The sequence below is a fragment of the Leptonotus elevatus genome, chromosome 16, assembly GCF_054856555.1.
Source record: "Leptonotus elevatus isolate MCC_2025b chromosome 16, RoL_Lele_1.0, whole genome shotgun sequence".
NCBI classification, from domain to species: domain Eukaryota; kingdom Metazoa; phylum Chordata; class Actinopteri; order Syngnathiformes; family Syngnathidae; genus Leptonotus; species Leptonotus elevatus.
In genome coordinates, this window is record NC_141254.1 from 12,659,994 (window position 1) to 12,678,132 (window position 18,139).

Consider the following 18,139-nt stretch of genomic DNA (forward strand, 5'->3'; position numbering starts at 1 on the left):
CATGCAAATATTAACAGTCCTCCATTTCCATACAGTTTCTCCTCATTTGGATCCCGTGTGAGTCTGTTAAGGTCTCGATACACCAATTCGACGTCGGCCCAGACGTCGGCACGTCGTGTAAAAAAATGACGTAATTACACACCGCACTGCGTGAGAAGTAATTCCCCTCCATACCATTGGTGGCGGTAGTCATTATTCCTAAAGGCAACCGAAAACCTCTTTACGGGATATAAAAACGTAAACCATTGATACCGGTTAGCCAGCTAAGATAATAATATTTACTAATTACAAACAGTTGCTATACTTGTCAAGTGACCTATTCCAACTCGATCCGACTTTACGATCAGACGGCCCGATGCTGTCCAACTCCCGACATCGGATTGGTGTATCTAGGCCTTTATAGTTTACAAAATAGCTAAAACTCAAATCGAAAAAAAAAAATGTTTTAAACAAAAACTGTGATCATCTGTGTCAGCGGCATTGTTAGTACATTCATATATAAGTCTGTGATCAGGTAGGACATTACTTTGTTTTATTTGCCACCGCTTCTTCATTTGTCAGTCAGAGAGCTTCTCTGATTGGCTCCATTCCATCACGTCATAGTCCAACTTCATTATTTAAGATTGCCAGCCCGACTCATTTTGGACACCAATATCGGGACAAATCCACTCTTAATACAACTCAGACATAAAGATAATTTTTTAAAGACATTCTTATAAGACTATTAGAAAAGACAATAAAATTGTCGGGCGTTTGACGTACTTGGTGAGAAGGAGCAAAATTGGGACAAGAACAGTCCAATTGTCGTTAATCTTTGATGCAACAGATGCCAGTTCCTTCTATGAGCGATTGCGTTATGTGCTTGCCTTTGAAGATTTGGAAGCACAAAGGGCATTGTGTAGTATTTTAGAGTAAGCTTTTTGAGTCTGAGTCACTTGCTAAATATAAAATGTAGGTAAACGAGTGTGCACGTTTATCGAGGTTAACTACAGTGAAGTTAAATACAGCATTGTTCAACTGTAACACTGTTGTACAACAATAATAAAATAGAAAAAAAACTGGTTTTATACAGTGTTGTATTTATGTGTTCGGTGTGGGCTTTTAAGGGGGAGTGGCCAGTGTAAAAAAAAAAAAAAGGTTTGTTTGTCCGCTTGAATAAACAGCTGACTGTTATGGAGGGTCAAAACTGCCCAAATCCAAAATATATAAATGAATACATAAATTAATTAATTAATTAATTAAAAGTGAAAATAAAAACAGATATAAAAAAATATAATTCAAAAATAAAATAAAATAAATTAATCTAAATGGAAATAACAACAAAAAATGTATATATACATAAATAAATAAAGTAAAAATAAAAAATGATCCGAGGGCATCAATTAATGATCACCCCCTCCCCCCCACCCCCCATCACACACACTTCATTTAAGCAGTGGTGTATCTGACGCTTACTCATACCTCAAATTTTGGCTGGCAAAACAAAGCAAAAAAAAATCATGACGATGTCGCCATTCTCCACTCTATACAATTAATCAAGTGTTTGAGTGAGCGCGGTAATCGCTCAGCATTACTTGAATGACACTGCATTCAGTTTTCAATCCAGAAGTTCTTTTTCAGAAAATGAAATGCCAGCCATTGAATGAAAGAGCCTGATGAGCTTCCTCCCTCCAACGCTGGCTGGCAGCAGATGAACTAGAGAGCTCTCTTGCTGATTATTGGCAAATGAAAAAAGAACATCCGCAGGCCTAAGCAAGGGGAAAATATTATTGACTTCTCACCACAGCTACTCTTTATTTTTCTCTTTTTCTGTCCCTGTATTTGTTTTTGAAGCTGTTAGTTTCTTGCCTCAGAATATTTTTTTTTATAACAGCCTTTGATTGAACTGGAAAGGAATGCCTTTAATCGTGGCTACAAAAGAGCCAAGGGACATGTCCCCGTCAGTTTGCAACAGATCGAGACAGATGAGGAGGAGGCGGAATGGAGGAGTGAGCATTGTTAACAGTCTGTGGGGAACTGTTTGCATGCCCTGTGGTTTCTTGTCTCTGTGAAATGGAGACTTGGTGATTTGGTTTCCCAGGCCCCTTTTTTTTTTTTTTCTCAAGGCCACACAAAAACCAAATGAAGACGTTTCAGTCTGTCCTAATGCCATTTGAACCCGGATGGCAAGCGTGGGTTTTAAATGCTAGACGGCACCCACGGTGGCGCATGCAAAGTGGTTGCAGTCATCTGATGCCGAGTGGTGAGGGCATGACGAAAATAGAAAATAATGCTCACTCTTGTCAAAGATGTAAAGCACCTAACCCACAAGGTTGTTGCCTTCGAAACGGGGAACTTGAACACAAGCCATTCCAGGCAATCTCAGATTTGTTTTTCCTTAGAAATATTGAAAATAGAATTACTCGTTCAAACTTTTTTTTTTTTTTTTTTTTTAAGATCCATGCCACAATTAAAACAAAATGTAACTGTTGATGTCCTCTGATTAGGTTTTCAATGTAATTTAGGTTGGAAATGTTCAGAATGCCCTTTTTCATTTTAGTTGGTCCTTGCCTGGAATCTTCAATTTATCCATAATATTCAATATGTAAATACACGTTTTCTCTGATTGTGTCGCTGTTCGCCTCAAATTGAATATGGGAAACAGCTTTTCATCTGATTGGATTGGTAGTTGGCAATATTTGGGTGTCTTTGGCGGCCATGTTGGGAATTCAGCCAGCGCTGGTGACGCACATTCACACATTGAACGACTTTGTTGTGTGAATGCCGAAAGCATTGGATTCCGCCGTTATTTGTCCTTCAACTACTTCTACAATTCTTGACCGATTTAAACCATTCCAACTTCAACATGTTGCAAAAATTCACGCTTCGCAGTCTGTTATTTTTCTCAATTATTTTTCAATTTGTTTTCCTTTTATTTTTCAACCCCAAAATCCCCATTCATTTCGAATGAGACATTCATATTCTAAATTCAAACTGTTCAGCTCATTCAATTCATCTTTGCATCAATCTTCAGCACTCCCCCAATTCTCACATGGGAAAAAAATCCCAAATTTTCCACTAAATATCACATATTCTTCACCGACAAAATTTCTTAGGTTAGTCGTGAGGGTTTGGGTTAGGATTTAGGATTAGGGTTTGTAGCATTCCTATTAGAAATTCAGTATTGTTCCTGTTCAAAATTCAAGCGCTCGCCTCTTTCAATTCACTTTTCCATTCAATCTGATATATTTCACCTGTGCAAAATCTTTCCACGTTCCTCATCATGCTTTTGACCGGCAAATTCCAATATTCATTTCCAATGACACATTCATCAATTCTTTCCCATTCAACATTCAAAAATGTTAAACTCATTTAGTTCACCTTGGGAATGATTTCCAACATTCCCGCATACTAAAAATTCCACACTTTTCGCGCACATATTTTCACCAATATCATTTCACCTAATATCGTTCAATAGCATTCCATATCAATAAATGCATGTATCCATTTTCCGTGCGAGAACATTCTACATTCTTCAATATCATTTAATATAATTTCAAACATAATTCCATATTTTAAAACATTACACCTCATTCATTATGATTACAAGTTTCTATATTTCTTTTTTCGTTCGGCAGTTTGGCATTCACGCACAATTTTTCCAGAAATTGCTTCATCTATGATTTTTTTTTTTATCTTACCTAATTAGGCAAATTCAACATTTCTTACTTTCATTGTATTTTAGAAGTGGAGGCAATTTGGACGATGAGAGCTATACGATTTTAAAAAGCGCCGGTTGTAATGTTTCACTAAAGCCTTTTTTTTAACCGCGTAGGACTCCTTTTGAACATCTTCAGTAGAGCTAATACTTAACAAGAGTGGGAGGTCATGCCATCTCATTAAACCAGCCTTTAATTCAGTCCTAGTAAATGTGGGCTGGTCGCGGCAGCTGGCAGAACAGTAGGCAGGGCAGGCCAGGGGTCTCGCTGCGTTACTTCCTGAGGTGGGCATTGGCTGCGTTCAGCAAGAACGTGAGGGGGCTCCCTCTCTTTTCTTCAGGACTGCTGTTTTTCACTCCATCTTTGCTTCTGCCCTCTGACGGACAAACACCAGCCCTTTGTAGAACATTACGTCAAATCCTCCTTGGCCAGGGTGCCAGCTGTTGATGTCACCCATGGGGGGGGGGTTAATTTAGGGATTTCCGCCGGGTAAGATGAGGGGGAGCCCTGTTGACCTCAGCCCGCAGCCACATGAAGAGGACTACCGTGGTCCGGCAGTGCATTTGTCACGCTCAGTTGAAATTTACTGTATATCTGACACATACAACGAAGGAGAATCAAACGATGATGTATATTTGAAAAAAACTAATTGTTCAAACAAACCATATTACCTCATCTTGCGGAAAGGTTGCTATCCTAATGCTATGCTATGCTAGCATATTGCAAAACACTATGGAGGACATGTAAAAATGACTTGCTACAGTATTGAACTTAAAGAGGCTTCTTCTTCTTCTTCTTCTTGCTGTTAATTACGCAGCATCTCTTCCAGTAGTGCTCTGTGCTGCATGGTATGTGATGACACAAAATGGTACGACACTGACTTAAAGGCATGCAAATCTAAATCCGGACTTGTGTACTCGTAACCCATAAAAACAAAGGCTTTAAAAACACAGATAAAGCAGGGGCGCACAGTTTCTCGTTTTGATAATACAGGGATTTATCCTTGAAGTCTTGGTCTGTCTGGAGCCTCAAGCAAACCTGATAAAATTCTTTAGTTGATAAAAAGTTCTAAAAAAAAAAAAAAAAAAGTAAGGAAAAAATAATAATTTATGAGTTGTGTGAATGTTATCAGCGCTAATCAAATCTGCTTGAAATCGCATTCCTAGACATGTTCCTCTTTAAAAGCACAAATGTGTTTTTATATGTGGTAGCCTGATGGAAATTGAACATTCTTCATATGTCGCCGAGTCGTTTTTATTTTGCAGGTCTTGCATACACAAAATGTCACATTGTGTGTTGTTCAAAAATTCAAGTGTCAAAAATCCGAGATCAGTCAGACTTTGCAATACTCCGAGTTACCATTTTTAGAACTTGTGACTTGCTTGCCAAAAACTTGGGAAATAATTGACTTGCTCACATGAGACTCGACTTGACTTCGACTTAAACTACATGACTTGACAAGTCATCTTGTTTATGGTTGGAAATAGGACTTTCAACACAGTTTAGCATTTTAAAGGAAAGAAGTACCACTTGATTGTCACACCCACTCACCTGAATATACGACTGGATAGCCAATAGCCCATACACGCCCGCGCAAGCCACAGGTCGCAGGGCGGCCATTTTGCTCCTCCAACCTCGCGAGCAAATTACTGTATAAACTATACGGCATACGTACAGATGAGACGTATACAGCTCGTAGGCCGTTAATATAAGGTCGGAGGCGGGGTGGGAAGTTTGTGCAGAGCGTTCCCAAGGTCAGCAGCATCTCTTATAAAGTTAACTGAAAACGTAGCTCCCTAAATAGATCTTTAATCAACCTTCAAAATGCTGAATATCGGCACCGATAATCGGCCCGTCTCATAATCGCTTTATCCCTAATAGCTATATCACGATATTCCATTGATTCTCTCTCGTCTTTAGGTTTTTTTTTCCTGGCTTTGCATATTATTTGAATTAAAGTACATCTTTAAAATGAACTCCTATCAACATAAGTAATAAAAAATCATCGCATTTTTTTCTTCTCTATTCATTTGTTACCTTAACGTGAAAGGATTAGGGCCAGTGAAGAGAGAGAAAAAAGTTAGGTTTTTATTAGAAAAAAAAGTTCTGACTTTATTAGTGCTACTATTATTCGGACTTTAAAGTGAGAATTCTCACTTTAAAGTCAGAATTCTGAGATTAAAGTGAGAATTCTGACTTCAATTCTGACTTTATTCTCAGAATTCTGATTTTATTAGAAAAAAAGTCAGAATTCTGACTTTAAAGTCAGAATTCCGAGAATAAAGTCAGAACTCTGACTTTGAAGTGATAATTCTGTGATTAAAGTGATAATTCTGAGAATAAAGTAACAATTTGACTTTAGAGTAAGAATTCTGAGATTAAAGTGAGAACTCTGACTTTAAAGTCAGGATTCTGAGAATAAAGTCAGAATCCGGCCAAACTTTTTTTTTTTTCTCTCTCCTCACTGGGCCTAATCCTCTTCCGTAATCACCTTCATTTGTTGTTTGATTTCTTTCACCAATGCAATGGAAGATTGTAAACTGTGCCTTTTTGTCTGTGTGTGTGCAGTACCACCCTCTCTCACTGTGCAACACAAGTGAAGATGATCGGCAAGAGAGTGACTTCATCACCATTGTCAAACTGGAGCCGAGTGTTCCCCGCTGCCTGCCGCTGCTGAATAAGGTAGAAATCAAACAAACGCACACGTGCCATCTCCATTCCTTTTTTTTCAAACTAGACTCCTTCCCCTTTCCAACGTGGCAAGCGCTCCCCGCTATCATCATTCCACAGCCTATTCCGGGTCTTAAACTTAAAGAGAAGATGGGAATGATTTAGAAGTGGATGGTGATGGATTTTGCACAGGGGGAGAGTGGGCTTAGATCAGAGTCTGCTGCGAAGCAAGTGGCAGCGATCCCTGGCTGCGGGATACGAGACGTTCAAGGCCAGCTGTCACTTGTCCCATCTCAGCCCATCAGAACCGGAGCACGGGCCATCTCATTTCTGCTCCCCTCTAATATGAGAGCAGCAGCCAGAACTTATAGATAGATTCCAGCCACAATGGTTAAAATGTATGTGCAAGTGACCTGGATCTCCCTTGTGTTTAAGTATTCTTCCATACACACACACACACACGCACGCGCACACACTGAGTTAAAACTGTTGCTATTTTCCTCCTTTTTCAAGTGGTGGCAAATTAGCAGGCAGGAGTATAGTTAGGGGACTGCCTTTTTTTAGCTTGTGTTTTCTTTTCCCCTAATTTAAAGCCATGTTGTAGAGCTGGCCGCCATGGTGATGATGTCGAGACATTCCCACACATTCGCCCGCCGCCGCCGCCGCTTCACTGGGAAGCAAAAAGGGGAGGGATGCCACTCAAGTCTTAATGCTGAAATGGTTTTGATTAAAGCCTTAATGGCATCACTGCGTTGTCCCATGAAGAAAACGCAGCCTGTCGGACAAAAAGGCTGCTGCTTCCGAGTGCTTCCTCCCGCCTGCCTTTGAAATCAGGAGGAGGGAAAAGGAGGCTTGTTGTTGACGCGGTTTGTAAATATGTGTTCCGATAGAAGCGCCACTCCGGCCACCTGCAACCTTCTACCACTTTGAGTTGTGGACTTTTTTTTCTCTTTCTTTTTCTCAGGGAATTCATCACGCAGCTGCTTGGTTAGTTTGCTCCCCTTTGAAAAGGATGAGTCAGATGGTTTGGATGTGCGGTTCTTTGAATGAGACTTGTTTACAGTTTAGTCTGACTGTAACCCACCCCATTGATCTATAGATACTCTGATGCCCACAGAGGGTTCATTTTGCACCACATGTACTAAAAATAGACTGGAAACTAAATAACGTAATGCTGCCAACTTTTATGATTATACTTTGTCGTCTTTTTTTTTTTTTTTTTTTTTTTTTGCTCAGTATTCTCAGTTACAAAATGAGGCCAAAATTTGCATTGCTTTGTACAGTAGCTACTTGTTTCTCCCTCTCTCTGAGCCACTTCAGTCATTTTGTGCATTTGCAATGATTAAAAACATTGATTTGACTTTGCTATATCAACAAGTGTAACACTTTCTCCAATGGAGATCCGGATGTCACGTGACTATTTCTCTGAACAGTCTCCCCGTGGCAGGAAAATGGCGACGCCACGTTAATGGACTACAATGACGAGGGGGGCTAAAACTAGCATTTATCCGTCAACTTTCCGCCCAGAAGCATTGACACTCACTTTGATGAAAAGGACATGATATACATGCGTTAGGTGGACAAGTTGGATTGCCGATAGTGTCAGGAGTGCGACGATATCGCGATAAATCACGATACTTTGTCTCCCGATCGATTTCCGATATGCCTACGCCAAGTATCGGTATTTGTAGTTAATATACAGCCGCTATATCGGCTCCATTGTTCATTATTTATTGAGCAATTACTTGGCGGGCCGCTAGGGGGAGCACCTCATAAGGCTGGCGTGGAAATGGGCGGTGAAGAAGACATTTATCTGTCCAGCAATTGACTCAATTTTGCATACGTTTTTATGAAAAATGTGTGTTCTATTTTCAATGTTAAAGTTTTAAAACATATTTTATGTTTTGACTTTTTGAACAAAACTGATTATTTCCCTCACATTTTTCCTGAAGCTAGCATCGTAGGCAAGTTAGCATCTGCTGATTCAGCCACCATGTACAAAGTGCCCGATCACGTCATTTGCCGTCATTTAATAACTATAGAATCGAGCTACATCTACATGACTAACTGATTCGGTAATTGACTCACCTGATATAAAATGATCGCTACACAAGCAATGAGGAGGATCCCGAATCCTCCATCTTGTTGTTCACCAGTTTTATGGCTGCTGTGATCCATTGGCTACGCATTGATTCCTCTTTTGGTAGCCCGGAGTATGCTCGATCCTTTTTTTTTTTTTGTTGCCTCTTCTCGTCGTGGCAGCTGGTCCACAACAGTTTTCAATTATTGTTTATTAAAAGTGGCAGACACGCTTTCTATGCTGCCAAAATGGCTGCGCTAACGCCATTTTGGGACACGTGACGTCAACGTCCGGATCTCTGTTGAACAGAACGGGTTGTGTGATGGTATGTTTGGCCTTCAAATGTTGCCCTCTACTGGTACACATACACTCAGGCATTGAATCATTCTTCAATGTGCGGAAAACGTAAATGTTAGAATAATATCATCGACGCTGACCTCTCACACATCTTTTCAGTACACCTGCACATGCAAGTGCTAAATCAAAACGTGTACTTTTGCAACGATCAACCGTTCCAGCTGTCCCGATTGCACAGAAACCGATATGACTGTTGCTACCTCCGTAGCTAATCAGCACAGCATTCTGGAATGCCTTTCTATTTCAACATTGGCGCAGCATTCCTGGTCAAAAGTAACAAGAGACCAAGGAGGTGCTGGCTGATGGTTCATTTTGGGCAGGGAAAAATAAAAGCACGGTCATATAGAGAAATAGACCTCCTTGCTGTTTGTTTAGTGAACCCTTAACCAATACAAATGTTTAGCCAGGACTTAAGTAGCATGGTTAGTGGTTCACATAGCCCACTTCAGTGCAACCGGTGTCAGTTCCATTTCAAGCACTTTTCATTTCACTAGCGACTAGTCGAGCATGCGGTCGACCAAATCCTGCAATGACCGTCATTTTAAAAATGAATGGATGGTACATTGTCATTTCTCATTGTCCAATGATAACCCTTGCAAGTCAGGGGTGTCAGACTCATTTTTTGTCACAGGCCACATCGTAATTATGTTTTCACTCGGAGGGCCGTTATGACCGTGAAACCATATAAAAGTATGATCGCCTCATATTACTAGTACAAACTGCAGGGTTTCCCCCAGTGCTTTATATGCCTGGAGGTCTGCCCATCCCCACTGTCCATATGTGTGACACTCACCGACAGTGTCAACCGTTCATTCACATTCATTCATGTGCCTGAATCCAAACCATCTTGTTGCTTCAGTGGCATTACATCAACAAATCAAACAACTTAACCACTGCCTTAACCAACCATTAGGCTATCTGTTATTAGATTTTTTATTTATTTTTTTGTTGACACTAAAGCCTTGAAACGGTTCTCAAAGCAACACATGACTCACTGGGCCAAGGCATTGCTGCGGTGCCAAGAGGCCGAGTCTAAACTCCACACAAGGCTTACTGTACTTTGCTCTGAATAAATGCTGTAATCTACAAAGTTCAAAGCACAGTTTTATGCTCGGGAGGTTTCACTGACTTTTCATTCACACACAAACCATCCCCATCACAAAGAATCCATGGTTTTTTTTATGAGAACAGCCCCCACAACGAATTGAGCGTTTGGCCCATGTCTGGACCTGTTGACTCTCATAGAAAGCCTCGCTTATTGATTCTATTCCTCTCTGATGAAAAGGGCTTTGCCACGATTGTGCCGTAATCCTGTTGTCGTCAACTCGGCTTTTCCTGTGCATGTGCGTGGATCTTTGTGCGTTAGTGGATCATGTTTCTTGAAGACTACTTTGCAAATTGTTCAAACGCTTGGAGAAAATTGGTCACTTTGTGTGAAGACGGCAATAGGCGGTGCCGTGCCTTCTTTTCAGTCACAGCTCCCGATCAACGGTGAAACTATGGCATGCGTACCAAAAAAAATCAAGTGAGTGAATTAAGGAAGTCAATGTTACTCAATGGAGTTTAAATCCTGTTCTCGTTTGGAATAGCACCAAGTAATCAAACGACATCAACACTTTGTTCGCTTGCCAACATTTTTTGTGACTTGAAGCAGTTTTTACTCGAGCTGCACCCGCCGTTGATTTGAAAAATACATCGATTTAAGAAGACACATTTGATTTCACAATTACTCCTAAAATCATGATTGTAAGACGAGACTTGTGTATTTCTCCAAAGTAGTAAACAACCCTCAAAAAAAAAATTTGCAACAATGTTTTATGTGCTCCCACTAGTTTTTCTAAACACAGCATTCTGATTAATATTGTGTTTGCACTTGGCGGAATAAGAATTAAGCGGCCAAATCCACCCTTTAACAATCCATCTCAGGGTGCGGCCATTTTGCCACTTGCTGTCATCTGAAAGTAACATGGCAGTTGCTCAGGTAACGGCCAATTATGGCTTGCCAGCGTCAAATGACCAAACTCAGAAAACAGGTGAGACGTGATTGGTCGTTTCATAAGCCCTGAAGCAACTGTGATGTCATTTTCACTCGATGCCAAATCTGCAACACGAAGCACTTTTTTACACATTACAAAAATGATACAAAGCTTAATCAAAATGAATCAAGACCCCACAAAATATACTTAAAATTATGATGACAGTGATAATGATCACAGAGATGAGTCAAAAGATTAGCAGTCAGAAAGTCAGAAAAGCCCCTTTCATACTGCCTTCCTAGAAATGTGCTGGATCACAAGCATAAAGCCACCATTCTATGCTCCCTTTCTGGAAGAATTCGCCAAAGCGGGATATAGCGGTCATGTTCATGCAGACCTCGCAGACATGCATATTCAGATAATGAGATGTGTGGTGATGCTAAATTGAAAAATGGGGAGATTTAATATTCATCCATCCATCTATTTTCCTAACCGCTTATTCCTCACAAGGGTCGGGGGGTGCTGGAGCCTATCCCAGCGGGCTCCAGGCAGTAGGCAGATTAGACCCTGAACTGGCTGTGCCGAGATTGAACATTTATTACCACACGCACACAAAAGTACTGATAAATTGCTACCGTTGAGTACCGGTATCAATTCCCAGGTACCAGGATTGGCTAACGTACCGGTTGAAATGTGAAAGGTCGTCATCCCTCCTCCTAGTTGATAAAACAAAAAACAAGTGAATCGCATGATGCCCTACTTTTGGCTGGCGACCAGCTCAGGGTGTACCCTGCCTGCCTCTTGCCTACAGACAGCTGGGATAAGATCCAGCACGCTTGTGACCCTGGTGAGGAGAAGCGGTACAGAGAATGAATGGATGGATGGATTTATTTTTATTTTTATTTTTATAAACAATCACATAACTATGCCTTGTGCAAAATTCAACTAGCTCAGTGCTAATCAAGAAATACGATATGACATAGATAGCTTTTAGGCAACCAATGTTTTAACTAGGGCTGTCGAAGTAAAAGCGTCAACTTATTGATTAATCACAAAAAAATGATCACATTAATCATGTATTAACACAGATGAATCCTACTTTTAATTTTGATGTTAAAGGTAGCGCGGGTTGTGTTTGAGCAATAAACGTAACTACGTACATTTAATAAATGTTTGTGTATGACAATATTTGTTCACGACAAACTATAGGGGTATTTTTTTAATTATGCAAGTAGGTAACTGATTAGAAAAAGAGGAGGATCAACACGTGCAGTGGATCAAAAAATGTTGGCGACCTCCTCATAACTTTATTTGTCGAAAGAATTAACACATAACAGGTTGCTCTTTAAATTTGGCGGGGGAAAAATGTTGATAAAAAGCCTTTTTAATGAAGTGATTAATCAAAATTTCGAAAATGTGATTAATCTGATAACGGATTACAGATCAAATTTGAACACAAACGGTCCATCAACACATGTAGACAGACAGTATAACAATACTCAGGCATATATTATGTGTCCTCTGTGATAAATGACAAATCTTACTTTATCACTTACAGTAGTAGCTTGTGTCTGCAATTGCTGTATTATACTGCCTACTAGTGGCCAAGTTGAGCAAAACAGACGGAGCCTCAATAAATTAATCATGACGCAGAAACGGTTAAATTCTTTACATTGTATTTCATTATAATATTATTGTTTTATGACGGACACTATAGACTGCTTTTTTTCCTGATTAAAAATACTTCTTTTTTTTCTTCTTTTTTTCTTTTTCTTCAAGTTGGGTTAGAGAGTGTGATTTACGAGCGTGGTCACAAACAAATTCGTCTTATAAGTCAAGGCACCGCTTGTAGCCTTCGGCCTAACATAAAAACGCATTGTGCGGATTGTGTAAGAAGATCTCCTTTGGTGGTCAGTCCAGGTCGAGTGTTTCCAGTGACAGGAAGTGGTCAAAAACAAGGGAAGCCTGAAGAAGAATGACCCTCATGACAATGTTTTTGTCTTCCCATGTCTCATTATCTGCAGGGGGTGCCTCTGACCTTAGTCTATTCCTGCCTGCTGTTTTGCAGTTAAGAGCTTGAATAGCCACAGCGGCAGCAGGAACTTTTGTGACTAGTGCGTCCAATATATCTTTTTCATTGGCGCAAGAACACAGGCAACATCTGGAAAAGGCAGGAGGATTTTTCAAACGTTGAGGGCAAATCTTAAAAGCAGCAGGTACACAAAGAATGAGATCTGGCTTTACATTCATTTCCCCCTCGTGAAATGTTTTCTTTGCTCGTCTGTTCCAGAATTTTAAACACGTGTCTTCAAACGGATAAACGATACCTGTTCCGCAAAGTTTAGCGTCCAACTTTTATACTGTTAATCACTGCTTAAAAGTTAAGAAGTAAAAAAATAAAAAAATAAAAAAATCATAATAATCCCTCTTCAAGGTTCATTTCTTCCCGTTTGCCCGAGGGCCAAATTCTCTCTGCTCTTTGACTCTGCTTTGATCATTTCATCTCAAACGCACAAGCTTCATAATCATGTAAAAGTAGCTTAGGGCACATCTCTCGCCATCCCTCACAAAAGTTTTTTTTAATTTTATTTCCCCCCCCCTGCTTTTTTACAAAGCCTGCAGTGCAGTCTGCTCGGTTACTTCCACGTATTCCTTCAGTCGTCTGTTGTCCCTCATGCCACAGTGTTTTCCCTCCCATTCCCCCCTGTTGCTAAAGTTCGCCACTGTCTTCGTTCATTTCATGAAGTCAAGTGGTTACCTTCTTTTAGGCCACTTTGGATCCTTCTGTTTACTTGACGTCAACCATTGCTGTCATTTTTAGGGCACGGCGATCCGACTTGGGTACTTTCCTTTTACTTTTCTTTCGTAATGATACTAACAGGCAAACCGCAGGAGTTGTTTTTATCCAGCCAGATCCATGGGCATCTCAGTCTTCTGTTTCTTATTCCCATTCCGAAACAGGCACCACATGACCAACATGACCTCAAAAAGATTTTTGGGGCTGTACAAAAAAAAAAACACCCAACAATAAAAATATATTTGTGGGATGGAACTTAACCGGCTCCCGTCCAGTCGAAGCGGCTCCCCTCATTTCCACTGAAATCAGGGGGTGGAGTCAAATGTGAGACCGCCTTGCACCTACTAACATGTATCTATGTGACCCCCCCCCCCCCCCCCAAACAAAAGAAATGCAGCGCAACCGGAAGCGGCATTGCTTAGTGCAAGGTTCACCAATTCCCTTCCTCAAGGTCCAGAGTTCTGCAGGTTTTAGATGTTTCCGCGCACTAGCATTCCTGATTCACATAATCAGCTCATCAGCATGCTTGATAACGATCCTGATCTTTTGTATCAGGTGTGTTGATAGGCGGAAACCTCTAAAAACTGCAGGACTCCGGACCTCGAGGACCGGAATTGGTGAACCCTGGCCTAGTGGGTTGTGTAGTTCTTTTGGCTAACATTATTGTATACAGAAGGAAACATACAAATGACTGCATATCAGACTGAGATTTTTTCCAACCTGATAATACTGTTCCCATCTGCTAATCCCGTGGCATTCCTGTGAACCTCTCCCACAAGGTCAGGGGGTTCTATTTAAAATGATAATGATAATAATTTGGTCAATTAATTGATTTCTAGAATGACTCTGAGGTATTATCCCAAATGTTGTCATACTGTATTTATGAATGAAATACGATGACATCCACCACCAACATCCGCGGAGTGCCAAATTCGATCAAATCCACCAAAATCAAGTTGCACCACAAGTTAGACCGGGTTTTTGTGAGTCTAATATCTAGTCCGCTCTTTGTCACCAAATTTGCCAGATGCGCCGTGCTTGTGGCAGCTCTGTCTACCGGAACGCCTAGCGAGGCTCAACGCGGCCCCAAACACGGTAGACTACAGAAGAAGCACCCATTTTTATGCCGAGTGCAAGTGCACCTGTCTACAAAAATAAAATGCCTTAGGCTGTTCAGAACAAATCATAACATTTACCGAGAGGCGGGTTAAACCTTGGACTAGTTGCCAGCCAACCTCAAGGCACATAGACAGACTCTATTAGACAGACAATTAGTCTTCATTCGACCTGCCGTGCATGTTTTTGGAATGTGTAAGGTAGAGTCGCCGGAGAAAATCAGTCACGCAAGCACAGGCAGAAGACGTAAACTCCGCACAGGAAGGTGCGAGGCTGACGTGTGAAGCACGATTTCAGCGAGCTGCCAGTGCCAAGGCCAAACAATCATCAGTATTGAATTATAAACCTTTATAAATCATACATGAGCTTGAGTTGGTCACTAGGCTTCTCCCATTACTCGCCATGAAATGAAGGGAAATGTTACGGTAAACATATTGCATTTTTAATAACTCATTCACTGCCATTGACGGCTATAGACGTCCAAAATTCATTTGAACTATTTCTATTAGTTTAACATTTTTTCCCCCACTTTTGTTAACAAGAGTATGAAAAGCTAGAATTTTTTTTATTGTACATTTAGAACAGATATAAAATTTGTGATTAATCGTGAGTTAACTAGTGAAGTCATGCGATTAATTACGATCTTTTTCTCTTTTCTTTAATCTTTTCTTTTTAAATCGTGTCAGGCGATTACATTTTTTAATTGTAATTAAGTGCATTACTTCTATAGTTAACTCACGATTAATCATACATTTTATATCTGTTCTAAATGTACAATATTTTTTTCTAGGTTTGCATACTCTTGTTAACAAAAGTGGGAAAACATTTTTTAACTAATATAATTTCTTGACGTCTATAGCCGTCAATGGCAGTGAATGAGTTAATCACTAAAGTATTTATACTTTGTTTACGAACAAGAAGCCAAATAGAATTTTGAATTTTCATTATTTCATATGACATGTGCAACAAGTAGTTAGGGATGTCTCTGGCACAACAAGACCAAGTCCAAGACGGACTGAGGTTTAGATTAAATTCACAGACAGTTGTTGGGACATCCTGTCAAGTGTCTGCTATGTTAGAAGTCCAAGGACAGCCAAATCAAGAGATAAGGCTTCTGCCCTCACCCAAACATGAGAAGCACCACAACTAGCGTACAGTATATGGTGGGAGAATTAGAACATAAAAAATAAAAAATAAATGCTTGGTTCAGATCCTGTTTCTTTGCTGGTTTTCCTTTGATGTGCTAGTTATTAGAGAAACCTGTGTTGAAGTCACCAGCTGGTTTGACTGAGATTAAATGGCTGTAGTTGAACAATGCGAAAAAATGTGTCAAGTTCCCCTGCTCAAAGGGAAAGTGCATTTCTTTGTTTGCCACTATTATTATTTTTTTAAGTTATGTGTTGCATTCTGTCACATGTTGATTCAGCGAGTTCTGGGCCTGGCAAGTGGATCAAATTAAATATTTTCATAACTCTTCTGATGAAACTAGTTGAGTGGTACCGTTGCCATGGCCTGAGAGGGTCTGTATCATTTCTACTGCCACTAAGCAACTTTGAGAAGGATGGTAGGAACACTACCACACAAAAAAAAAATACAAATATGCTGAATGCTTTATGGCGTACGTCAAAAGGATGAAAGGACAGTCAAGGATCAACAGTGGCCTGGTTTTCACTTGCTGGAATGAGCTAAAAAAAAAAAAAAAACACGCAATGCGCTTGTCCTCATAGGAAATGTGGTCTTCCTTCAGACATAACAATATCGCTTTTGTCCATATGGCATCACCATAATCAACGTAAATTGAAAGTTCCTTAGTGTTGCTTTAATTATGACAATAGGGGTGAGCAGGTGAGAGACAGATTGAATAACAACCTGTACTGTAAAGAAAAAAGGAGTCATATTTACTTGAAAAAACCTAGTAATGTTTTTTCACTTATAAATTCTAAGTACATTTTACAAGGAGAGTTTTGACTACATTTGACCAGTTTATTTAAAAAATAAATAAAAAGAAAGAAAGAAACTCAAGCATTGAGGAACGAACTCATGACCTTCAACTTGGGAGAGAGCCACTCTACCACCTGAGCCACGTCACTCTTGATATTTGCCACTGGCCTCTTGGAGGTACAGGGATTCCACCTGACGGCGTCAATATGCTAAAACCCAGCAGGAGCTGCATGGCTCAGGTAGTAGAGTGGCTTGTCTCCCAACCTGAAGGTTGTGGGTTCATTCCTCAACCCTTAAGTTTTTTTTTTTTTTAATAAACTGCTCAAATGTACTCAAAAATGTCCTTTATTATAATTGACTTACCTAATTTAAAATCTTTATTAGTGTTTTTTTTTTTTTTTACCAAGTGATTTTGACCTAAGGAGCAACAACAAATTGTGTCTACACAACGAGCTATGAATGCTGAAATCTCAAATTGCATTATGGCCACCATTGCCATCACTGGACAGGGAGGGTGACATCCTTGCTTCTGTTAAACGGCACATAAGCCGTCTGTCATTGACCATCTTTAAATAGGATAGAAATGTACATCGGAAGCCGGTGAATTGCAAGTTTTCAGGTGTAGAGGGTCACAACAAGGAGACTGCAGGTCAAAGGGTCTTACAGGTCAACACTGAACAGATGTCACTTTGACCTGCAACATTGTTGTCGTTAGCTCAGTTCAGTGCTGTCATCACTGCTATCAACGAGGTGTGAGTGATGTGCAAAGGGCCTGCCCCTCTACGGCACTCTCTCCCCAGTCATCTGACACCTTAAATAAATGGAAAATTCTCTTGCCGAAAGGTGCGCGCAGCACGCCAGCAGCAGAATACACCCCAGCGGCGGCACCTCTCATCTTCACGACTTGCCCTTGATTGGTTTCCCTCCCATTGTTGGCATTGACGAGCTAGGTATTTACAATGCTAAATGCATTACATTTGTATGGCGTGCTCTTTTTTTTAGTCAGGGGTCTGCAACCTGCGGTCTGGAGCTACATGTGGCTCTTTAGTCCCTCTTCTCGCGGCTCCCTGTGGATCTCTTAAAAAAAAAGAATAGTAGATTTTTTTTTTGATGAAATATTCTTAAAATGTATTAATTATTAAATAAAAATAAATGAATAAATATTTTTTTAAATATTAAAAAAATATTTTTTAACTTAAGTCATTTTAAGTAAAAAGTAAAAAATGTAAATTAAAAAAACACATTTAAATTAAATGTCCATGAAAATTGCCAAAAATAACTGAGAATTAAAAACATTTTTAAAGGCAGAAAATAAAATCTTCAAAAAGTAACAATAAAATGTCCAAAAACAAAAGAAGAAATCCTGAAAATTACCATAAATTGTTCACAAAATTGCCAAAAATGTATGTAGGCAGAAAAGTCCAAAAAAAGTATGAAAAATGAGGTATAAAAAAATACACACAAAAAATGATAAATAAATCCAAAAATGAATCTCAAAGTGGAT

The 18,139-nt window shown here is 39.9% G+C and overlaps 1 protein-coding gene across 2 annotated transcripts in view; it reads left to right on the forward strand.

Annotated features, from left to right (window-relative positions):
- rnf43 (ring finger protein 43) overlaps positions 1-18,139 on the forward strand; it is a 93,325-nt gene that overhangs the window by 46,364 nt on the left and 28,822 nt on the right. For both annotated transcript variants that reach the window (XM_086057816.1, XM_086057817.1), the window contains exon 2: positions 6,267-6,380. In XM_086057816.1, coding sequence (XP_085913942.1) covers positions 6,267-6,380 — 114 coding nt within the window. The remainder of the gene's footprint in view (positions 1-6,266; positions 6,381-18,139) is intronic.